Source organism: Channa argus, chromosome 10 (assembly GCF_033026475.1).
Source record: "Channa argus isolate prfri chromosome 10, Channa argus male v1.0, whole genome shotgun sequence".
Taxonomy (NCBI): Eukaryota; Metazoa; Chordata; class Actinopteri; order Anabantiformes; family Channidae; genus Channa; species Channa argus.
The window spans coordinates 9,508,818-9,519,398 of record NC_090206.1 but is presented as its reverse complement, the minus strand read 5'-3'; the positions used below and the strand labels follow the sequence as shown (position 1 = coordinate 9,519,398).

General features: G+C 38.4%; 1 protein-coding gene across 3 annotated transcripts; it reads left to right on the top strand.

Moving 5' to 3' along the window:
- Positions 1 to 255: 255 nt before the first annotated feature.
- Positions 256 to 10,458, top strand: sncb (synuclein, beta). 3 transcript variants are annotated; one of them, XM_067519572.1, is made up of 6 exons: positions 256 to 416; positions 1,374 to 1,507; positions 5,432 to 5,461; positions 5,736 to 5,821; positions 8,104 to 8,187; positions 9,648 to 10,458. In XM_067519572.1, exons 2-6 carry the CDS (start codon positions 1,387 to 1,389, stop codon positions 9,672 to 9,674), a joined length of 348 nt encoding a protein of 115 aa, XP_067375673.1. In that variant the 5' UTR covers positions 256 to 416; positions 1,374 to 1,386; the 3' UTR covers positions 9,675 to 10,458. The 3 variants fall into 3 exon arrangements, with proteins under 3 accessions (XP_067375673.1, XP_067375670.1, XP_067375671.1); XM_067519569.1 differs by having other exon boundaries at positions 9,645 to 10,458; XM_067519570.1 differs by having other exon boundaries at positions 259 to 416; positions 1,377 to 1,507; positions 9,645 to 10,458.
- Positions 10,459 to 10,581: the final 123 nt, after the last annotated feature.

The following is a 10,581-nucleotide window of genomic DNA, read 5'->3' as shown; positions in this document are numbered from 1 at the left end:
TACTTAACTAAATGTAGTGGGACTGCTTGTCCACTACCAAATCATTTAATTTCTTATTTTTTTCACATAGTCACACTGCGGCTATATCTAGGGCTTCGTTGCTGCAATAAAAATGAGACAAGATGATGGAGTGTAAGCTAATTTCCTTTGCATCACCAGTTGACTTCTGGGGCTGATCAATAGTGGAGGGAGCCAGTGATAGTAGAGGGAGAGAGAGAGATGTGAGGGGAGGGGTGGAGGAGGAGGAGGGGGGACGTGATAGTCTGAGCCGCACTGTGAAGGGGGCCGTCCCTGTTGGTGGAGATCAGCCCGAGGAAGGCCCACCTAGTGATCATTTCAAGATATCACTCATTTAGACGATAGTTTGACTCGACCGAGTGACTGAATCATAAGGACAAGTCAAAGGCTAGTAGTAGGTAAGGTTTCATTGAATTTCTCTTACAATGCATTTTTGTCGTTATTTCTAAGCAGATAGAGGTCAACACCATGCATGAGCGTCGTCATTGGAAGGCACTGGCTTGCACCTCGTGTAAAATACCTAAAAACCATGAACGCACGGTTTTACATAATGGGGTGTTTTCGCATTTTGACTCGGGTTGTAAATAGTTGGGTAGATCACGCAAATGCAAATATGTTAAGTCAGGCGCCGACGCAAACGTGAGAAATGGGCGCCATCGGAAATTGGTGTCTAAAGTAATGAAAGGCTTGACCTGCAACATCCAGGATGGGACTCTGAAGGTTTCGTGTCTAAAGCAAGAATAGGAGCAAGCATTCGACTGTAGCCTTGAATGGTTTATTATGCATGTGATCAGACCAGCTCACTTTTTATCCACATAATTCTACGTTAAAGCCGCGATGCGTGCAGCTTTGGAGTGCATCGTGCTTTGCTTCCCCAGCGGTGTGTAGTCTTTTAATAAATGACACATTCTAATACAATATGCTGTACTGTCCCTTAAAAAAGCCCTGTGCTTCCCCCAGGCGCCGTCCTAACATCTCGCTGCCACTGAAGAGTAGCATTACAGGCGAGCAATAATTAATGAGCGCCGCCACAATTAACCATTTCATTGAAATCTTTTTGCCTTTAAATATTTGATGCATTCTAGAGGGTATAAAAATGGGGTTAAATGCATGAGTGAACGCGAGTCTTTTACTACAGCCTGATGGCTAAACTGCATCTGTCAGGGTCCACCACAGGAGGCAGTGCTCCCTTCTTTACCATAAGGTATGCACTTGTGTTAGACTGAAATCCAGATCTGTGTAGAAATACACACAAAAAATATGTTGAACATAACTTATTTACTATAAATAACTTAAACCCCACATGTGGGTACAATCACAGCAGTGATGGTAACCTGCAGTACTCTGGTCCACAGAAGCTCGGCCAAGATGGACGTGTTTATGAAAGGTTTGTCTAGAGCAAAAGAGGGGATGGCTGTGGCTGCAGAGAAGACCAAGGAGGGAGTTGCTGTTGCAGCTGAAAAGACCAAAGAAGGAGTGATGTTTGTAGGTAAGATAATCATAAATCTCTGTTTGCATGGAAATCATACACAAACCCATTTACACCGGTAACGTCTTTGCTCTGTGCAAGAGCGACAATGGCTTAACTACACAATACTACATTTTATTGGCTCGAAATATAGAATCCAGTTTGTCTTACATGATTAAACTGCAGGCTAAATGTATAGCTTATTTTTCTTACCTTGTTATACACCGTTTTACAGGTGACAATAATACACTTTCATGGTGTATTTTACTCGACTGAATGTGTGAACCAACAACTCAAACATTCCTTTGGTAAATTCAAAGGAAGTGTAATATACAGTAGCCGATCGGCTGATCATTTTGTTCACATGCAGGTTAATGCAGTATATGATTAATCAGCTATTTTACCCATCATATCAAAACGAAACAATCTATCATTTACTCAACTATAAGTGGTTTAGAAAGAAATGCAAAAGGAGTTTTTATGGGATGGATGATGTGATAGGAGGATGTGATTATACTTATGGGAGCTGGTGACTTGAGGCAGGCAGAAGATGGGAACAGGAGTGGGGGTGGGGCAGCAGGACGGTAGGAGCAGCTCGTGCCACATGTCCGTGCATTGGACGGCAGCCAATTTGAAACAGTCGCAGGCTTCAGTCACCTCCTGAAGATAAATTAGCTAGATAGGCTCTGCTTTTGTGCTTTTTAATGTAGCTTAATTTGTAATAGGCACCACTGTGTAAATCTGCACAGATTAGTGCTTCTGTCTCATGAGTTTTAAGTGGAGTTCTGAGTATGTGCCTCAGACTTACTGGTGCAGTCTATATCCCCTGCTTTAGATCACTGTAAAAATTAAACCATATGACATAGAAGCATCGGCACCTGAAAGAAGTTTTATACACAGCTGGGAACTAAGAGTGGAAACATTGTCCTGTCTATGTGAGTTTAAAACATTAGAAAAATCGTTATATTCCAGTTTCTGTTGTGCTGCACTCACAGAGGTAGTGCTTTGCTTCATTTAAGCATCTGTGTTTTGGGGCAGCAATGCATAATGTTTTTATTGGTGTCAAATCATTATTTTAATGTCATAATAACAAATACTCAGAACAAAAATATACAATCACCATTTAGGCCAACAACTACTGTGTGGTATCTAATTTAGTTTTAGTATGCCCATTATTTTTTTCAATATTTATAATCTAAAGAGGTTTTCAATATTTGATTCATATTTATATATAAAAATATCAGATAAAATGAAAAAAGCTGTAAAAAATGATTTTCCCAATTTCGAAGAGTCAGTCGTGGCATCTTCAGATTACATGTTTTGTTCCACCAACAATCCAAAGCCCAAAGATTGGCTATGTACAGTTACATGAAATGAAGAGAAGCAGAAAATCCTCAAGACTGGGAGGTTTGAAGTAGTTAAAGTTTGAGTTAAGAAATAACTAACTATTAACTATTAACTCCACTATTTTCATTGCTCCAAAAAAATTCATTAACCCAATAGCTAAATAATGGTTTGTCTATCTGCATAGCTTTATTTTTCTTCTTCTCTTTTTATTATTGTTCTATTTTAGTATTTTTTACTTTTTATCTGTTCTGATATGTTGTTGTAACACCAGAGTTTTCCCCTAGGGAGCCAGTAAAAGTATAATCTTGTCTCAGATGCATTAAGAGTTGCCTAATTAATTTTATGTCGGTCAAGTCTATTTCTGGAATAAATGTTACACCAGTAAATATGTCATATACTACACAGTTATATAAATATAATGAACATTTATTTATTCATTTAAAGGGGACAGTGCATCTTAACAAACATTACGTGAATGTATCACTTGAATGTAAATATGCCAGATTGTTTCTTTGCCTTTAATGAGATTTTATATATTATATTTAATACACAATAGGCTTTGTTCAATACCCTTTAGCTTGTCAATGGGAGGTGATAGGTCAGGGGGCCCAGAGCTGGATAGAGGCCCTTAAACCTGTCAGCAATTTAAAATTTATTTTGTAAGCTGCTGAGCTGTTATCAGATACCCAAATATCCAGTGACACTGCTGCTGGTAGGTCTATAGTCACCAGGTCGTACCACTAATTCGGTGATGGTGCGTTTTGGGTGCATTATGTGTACATGTCCAGTAATCCAAGAGAGTGTTGTCACATTTGTCTGCAATGAGATGGAATCACCACATATTTTGCACCTTGTCATTCATCAGCATGTCAGGTTGCTGTCACAACATGTGCAGGCTCATTTTTGTCCTCTTCATATTGTGTTGCCTTTCATTTCTTGTACACGGAAAGGGAAAAGAGCATGTATGTGACATCTCTGAGCCTCTGTGTGTTGCTTGTTGAGTGTGGTGATGCCCTAAAAACAGTTTGGCCCCTTTGGAGGAGGGGTAAGAGTGCTGTGATAGGCCTGTCTTTTGACAGTTGCTGCAGCTGCAGACCGCCCACCCAGCTGGGCTGAGCAGTCAGCATGAGTAAGGCAAGAAGGAGAGGCGGAAAAGAGAAACCCTAGTAGATGCTGACTGTTTTATGTCACAACAATCTCATTCATAGAGCATCTCTGTACCCCATTATTAAAATGGTGGAGTATTTATGCAGTTTTAGTTTAAAAGAATCAAATCCTTTTGTGATACAAAATACTACTATTATGGCAGATCATCATTTTAAGCAGTTTTTGCAAAAGCACAGCTGTAGCATGAAATTTCATTACAAAATGTCTGTGATATTGAAATTGTAATTTCAATTATAACATTTCTATGATGTGATGTATGTAAATTATAAATATTTAGATATGTAATTAATTAAAGATATAATTAAAGATATTAATGCAAGGCATCTCATGTCAAACTATTTTGTGTTGGTGCAGCTAATGTTTGTTCTTATTTAAAAGTCAGTAAGGATAAGAAATAGTATGTGCCTGCTAAGAGAACATTAATTGAGTATGGAAATACTCTATGGAAAAAAAGAGTAACTCTGTAACATTTTTAGGTGGTTTATAAGATTTCTTTTTGAAATGTAAACATTTCTATTTAATTTACATATACACGCATATCACTCTAAACATAATATTACAAAAATCCTTAAACACATTTCTGTTGTCATTAAAGGAAAATGTTCTGACCATTTCAAAAAAAGTTGTTTTTCTAGAGAAATCTAAACCTAAACTAATCAATACTCATTTGTTAACAATGGTCTCACTGTTTTGGGCTATTACATCTACAGCTGGTATAGTCCAGATGTGTTATTTAGATGAGCAGCAGCTGCACTACACCAAAACGGACACTTGAATGGATGCATCCCTTGGATGTACATTTTGCTTTGAGGTGTGCCTTTTCCTGGAGATGGTTCTGTACTCCTTCAACATTTAGTCTCTCCTCTTGGCTTTTAAATGCCCTCAAGGACCAATAAGGCGTATGACTGTTGCACAGTAGGGAGGATGACAAGGCTTGAGAGATCAGAATGGAAACAGTAGATTTGACAGATAGTACACTGGGGATGGATGAGCTCTGCCAGTGGTCAGAGAATTGAACAATACAGTGGTTTTGGTTAAAAGCAGTATATATGTGGTGGCTCTACACTAGTTGCAGTTTTATTTCACACATCATTTGAACAGTTATGAACAGGAGACTGCAATGATGTGTCTTTAAATGAATAGAGCCTCTGGTCATGTCAGCCTACAGTAGTAGCAGTGTCTAGTGAATCGCAATGGTAATAAAGCTGTGAAGTGGTGCATTTTAACCAGCTACACAGCTGCCTGACATTCAGACTGCATGAACTGAACCTGTGGTACATTTCACTCTGAATGAATTGTAGTAGTGGATCATTTCTGTGAAGTGCCTGTATGAACACACAGTAGCCCACACAAAAGAAAACTACTGTTAAAAATGCAAAATGTCAAATGGAACTTGATTTTCAAAGGAACATGCTTCTTTTTTTATCACAGGTAACAAGGCCAAAGACAGTGTGGGCACAGGTGAGTTTTAGTCAAACCTTAACATCATTACTGTAAAAGTGAAAAGCTTAGATTCAAGTGACAATACATTAACTGCTGAGGGGAAAATGGCAAATTCATTATGATAATGGGAGAGAGTTTATGTGTTGCAGCGGGTAAGTGAAAGTGGTCATTATGTGCATTGACCAATTGGAAAGTAAAAGAGAACTAAGATCATATGCATGCTTTTAATCTGTCTGCTGAATCTGTGGTGATACTGTTACATGTGTGTGGTCATGTGTGTATGACTCTGCAGTGGCTGAGAGGACCACTGGAGCAATGGGCAACATCGTTGCTGCCACCGGCCTGGGGAAAAAGGACGAATTTCCCTCAGACATCAATGTATGTATGCTATTACAGTCACCATCAACACCCAACTAGCACATTTGATTAACTCTACTAATGTTTTATATTATACACATTGTGCTCTATGTATATTTGACATGCACTTAAGTAACCTGTGACATTATCGGGGTTATTTTCAAAGACTTTCTCAGACATCTTCAACCAGAGCTACAAAGATGACAGAGATTTTTTTTTCCTTATGAAAAGTAAAATAGACATTATAGGTAAAATGTGTGTGGGGTGTCCATTTAGTTACACACATTAAACAAAATGACTAGAAAAACTGCCTACATACAGTGCAACAATAGAACTAACTTACAACAACTTGCACACATGCCTGAGAACAAAAGAAAAACAAAACTTCTGTTTCAGATCCAAGTCTTGGTTGGCAACTTTGTGTTAGTTGAGTTCATTAAAGCGTGGGCAGGATCGTGGTTGTAGCAGAGCCAGATTGAGATGAGAAAAAAAACAGGCCTTTTCACAAATTGAGTTGGTCTGTATTTCATCTATTTTATATATTATTTAAAAATAAATACGCTTCTTCTGATTGACTGCTTTTATTGCAGTTAAACTTTGTTATAAGTAAATGTATTGAATCCTTGTTTTACACTGTTTTATTTGAGTGGGCTAATTGTTCTTGAGGAATGGCTGGTCCCCACAGTCTGCTGCAATATTTATAATGCTGCCTTCACTGTGTCATACAACTTTAGTCTGTTTGAATCTTCTGTTGCCTTTAAATGACCTGGACAATCTCACACTGGGACTATTAGCTCTATGGAACACAAGGCTTTTCCATTATTGTACCCTGCTCCCTTGATGACCTCTGCTAAGTTCACAGTCTCCACTCACATCACTGGGATCTTGGAGATGCCAAAAGAGAGGTGGAAAAGTCTCAACTATTATTAACAAACATAAATCAGTGTTATAGTAGCCTACTGACTGTTTTGCTCTGAAGTTCATACATCAGTATGTTGATATTTCGTCTAGCTAAGTCAGAGTGTCAGCAAAACAAGGAGGTCGGCATCGTGTCCTAAGCCTTCATCCCTCAGAGTTGGACCCTCTCCACTGACTGGCTAATCTAGTAAATCTGACAGCCTGCTCTAATACTCTCTCAAAGGCACCAACTGAGTGATAAAATGACTCATTTCAACAACCCCGACAACAGGCTGTTAAAATCTTAACCTTGTTATTAGATGGGTAATACTTTTGCGTCAGTTTCAGATTGTGCTAGGCTACACGTCCACTACACAGCTGCTGCGGATATTTTTAAGGGAGGCCGTGCGCGCGTTACTCACCCTTGTAACTAAAAATGTAACTTAACATAAGTGATTCTTTCAAAAAGATACAAGTAAAACTGCTTGTCCCAACCATGTGACCAATCAGGCACACAACTTATCTTTCCTTTCTGTTACACCATAATCCCAAACATTTTTCCTGTTCATTTTTTCTTTGGGCAAAGATTAGGTGTGTGGTGGTTTCCCATTGTGCAGCTCTTAAGGCCATGCTAATCGTGTCAGTGGGCTTACAGTGATACCACCAGCTTGATACAGCACAAGGGATTATGGTCTGTTCTTCTCTGACCTAATTGACTTGATTAGTGCTGGGTTTAAAAATAAAGGTGTGGTGACCCACTAGCTTTGTTTTCAGGGCTTGCACATAGTAGCAGGAGCAGCAATGATGGACTGCTGTCTGTTTTATCATATCAAGAAACAACAACACATTTATTTAGTTGTATTTTATCTGTATTTAAAGTTCTCCGGTTTTTGCATTACCTGCAGTAAAACTACTGCACAGTTAAGTATGCTAGCGTTTTCTAATTAGCAGAAAATTTCAAAGTTCAAAGTAATCAATTTATTGATGCTGAGCTATTTGTTGAAACTGAAGTAGCAGACAAAGCAACACTGCTGTCTATTGAGGCAGTCTGGGTAAAAACCCACAAGGCCATTTCACTGCACTTTTAATTCTAATTCAGCAATTTTTGTCCTTGCTCAATTTTCACACCTTGACTCAAACTTCTTCCAGATTTCTATCACTTATATGCATATTGACATTACTTTCTATCGTTTATATATTTTTAGCATAAGAAGGGGATCATATTTTGTTTGTGTTGTACAAAAAGAATTGCATAGGTAGTTTTTTCCCATGCTCTGTTGAATAGGGTATAGAGTTGCAATTTGAGAAACAGGTTTAAAAAACTTCCAATGACTCCAAATGTGTAAAGGTGCTTCTATTTTAGTGGATTCCTGTCTTCATCTTCCTGTCTTCTTCTCTCTTTGCAGCCTGAGGAGTATGGTCAGGAGGCCATGGAGGGTCAGGGAGAGGCAATGCTGGAACCAGAAGGGGAGACATATGAGTCCCAGCAGGTAATCAGCCTACACGACACAAGCCACATACAGTGTCTCACGGCTCTGTGTTTTCAACTATATGATCTTATTGTTAATATGTTTTTCTATGTTTTCCATAAAGTCTGCTGTGGACGGCAGTCAGGGATTGCTCTGTTCACTTGCAGTATAGCTGGAGGCTCATCACTATTCAGCAGCTCTGTATGGTTAAACATTTTAGCTGTATTGCATTTCAGTGGCACTTGCCCTTTACTTCTGTCCCACACAAACACTTCAGCTTATGTTAAGGTAATTCTCCTTTTCTCTGCAAATGAAAACAGAGGGCTACACAAGCCAACTGCCATATAACAAGTGCAATGAATATAGCACCACCTACCTACACTGGGCATTTGTGTGTGTGTGTGTGTGTGTGTAAGAAGGATGTGTGTCTGACACAGATGGTTATTTTTGGAATTTGGCTATCAGGGGCGAGACAAACTGTGCAGAACCCATTGCTTTAAAAACCTTTGAAGTAGCTATACTAGTTTAAGAAACACAATGCATATCATGCTGAAAGGACAGTTGTGTACATAATGTGGTGTGTGCTGTATAATGATTTGAACGTTGTTGCTGTTCTATTTTTAGTGAATTTTAAAAGCTGCAGCTTTAGTTGGAGAAAGGTTCAGTGTGAGATTTTACATGATCGCTAATAATTTGTTCAGTGCATTTGGTCAGTTTTTCTTTTAATTCCCACATACAGCCTCCCTCAGTGGATTATTGTATTAATCCCTCAAGGAAATTAAATGAAAATTAAAAGGGTATTTCTCAGATGCTGTAGCTTCCATCATCTATTTCCTCCATCTCTCTTTCCTACTCCACATCTCATTCCCCTCCCCCATCCTTTGCTACACTAGAGATGTGCAAGCTCAGACTGAATGGGTGTGGTGATGACGCGCTCTGCCTCCATGATTTGTGGGTAATGTCAGGGTCTCCCTGCATTGCTGTAAATATGGAGTCTCAGTGCTACAGGGTGTATTTGAAAATAAAAATCCATCCCAGTTACATCACACTTGGTTTTGTGCATACATCAGATGACCTGTTGCACAGAAAAAGTATAGCCTCCAGGAAGGTTGTGTTATGTATTTTTTTATATTTTTATTTTTTATGATCATGCGAAATGAGAAGGGATGTGCAGGGTTACAAGGATGCTGGGAATGTGCTCACGACACGTCCTTGAAGCTACTGTAGGCTTGTGCTGCCCTCTGCAGGCTGGAGAGAAACCGAACCAGCAGAGGAGCTCAATGTGAAGGAGTGACATCATTGACTTCAGCAGACACCTATCATGTGCTCCCAGACGCCCTCTGTCATATATAGAGTCCTTAAACAGATTTAAGTTGAATTTAAGCTTTAATTAAGTTTTAATTAGAGTCTTACACCTGGAGCTACTGTGTGCAGCAGATGTGACATTCCAGTCTCTAAGTTTGATCTTCTTTTCCCAGGAGAGCCAGGACTACGAACCTGAAGCATAAAAGCATCAGTCCAAGCCACCATCCGACCAGCAGCACAATAATATTTCTAATAATAAAACGGACAAATGCTGAAACTATTACAATTATACCCCCGTTGCAAAAAAAAACAACTAAAAAGACAAGCATTCCCACTGAAAATGTTCTTCCTTTAAGACAAATCTTTTATTATATATTGTAAATGTCATGTTATAAATGTAATGTGTTGGATGTAGGTATTTATTGAAATGTAGGATTTGTCCTCGCAGTCTCATTTCTTTGATTCCCTCCCAATGAAATGAGACCAGATCAAGGGCATGTGACTTTGTACTTATGTGTATCTGTATTTAGAAATGTGCAATAGATGTTCACCATCTTCCAATTAGACATTGGGAGTGGAAAAAATAAATATGTCCGGTTGCAAGCAGATATGAATACAATAATATCCTCTTCAGTGTCGACAATGCCTGTTTGTGGGTTTTTATTTTTATTTTTGCATTTCTTTTAAATGGAAATTAATTTAAACATTTTTGAAGTAAGAGTTTTTTACATTGTATCTTTATACAGTAGTTGCTTGTGAAATCATTCCAGTAATCTGTTAGAAATGGACAGAGTATACTTGTTTTTGTGTGCGTGCGTTTGTGTGTACTAAAGATTTCAACAAGTTAAAGTCAGTATATTATGTCTTGAAATCATAATGGTTGTCATATCAATATGTGCTTTAAATTGCAGGACTTGTCAATATAAAGGTTTCTGTGTTAAGCCAGACATACAAATCCTCTGTAAATAAAAAGTAAAAAAGAAACCATTTGTTAGTGTTGTGTGATAATGTTTTGAATTTGATCAATTGTTATATTTAAACTTCTTGTAATGAATTGTGTTGTTTTTTTCTGCCTATTTGAGCCTAAATGAGGATCTACTGTGCATCATC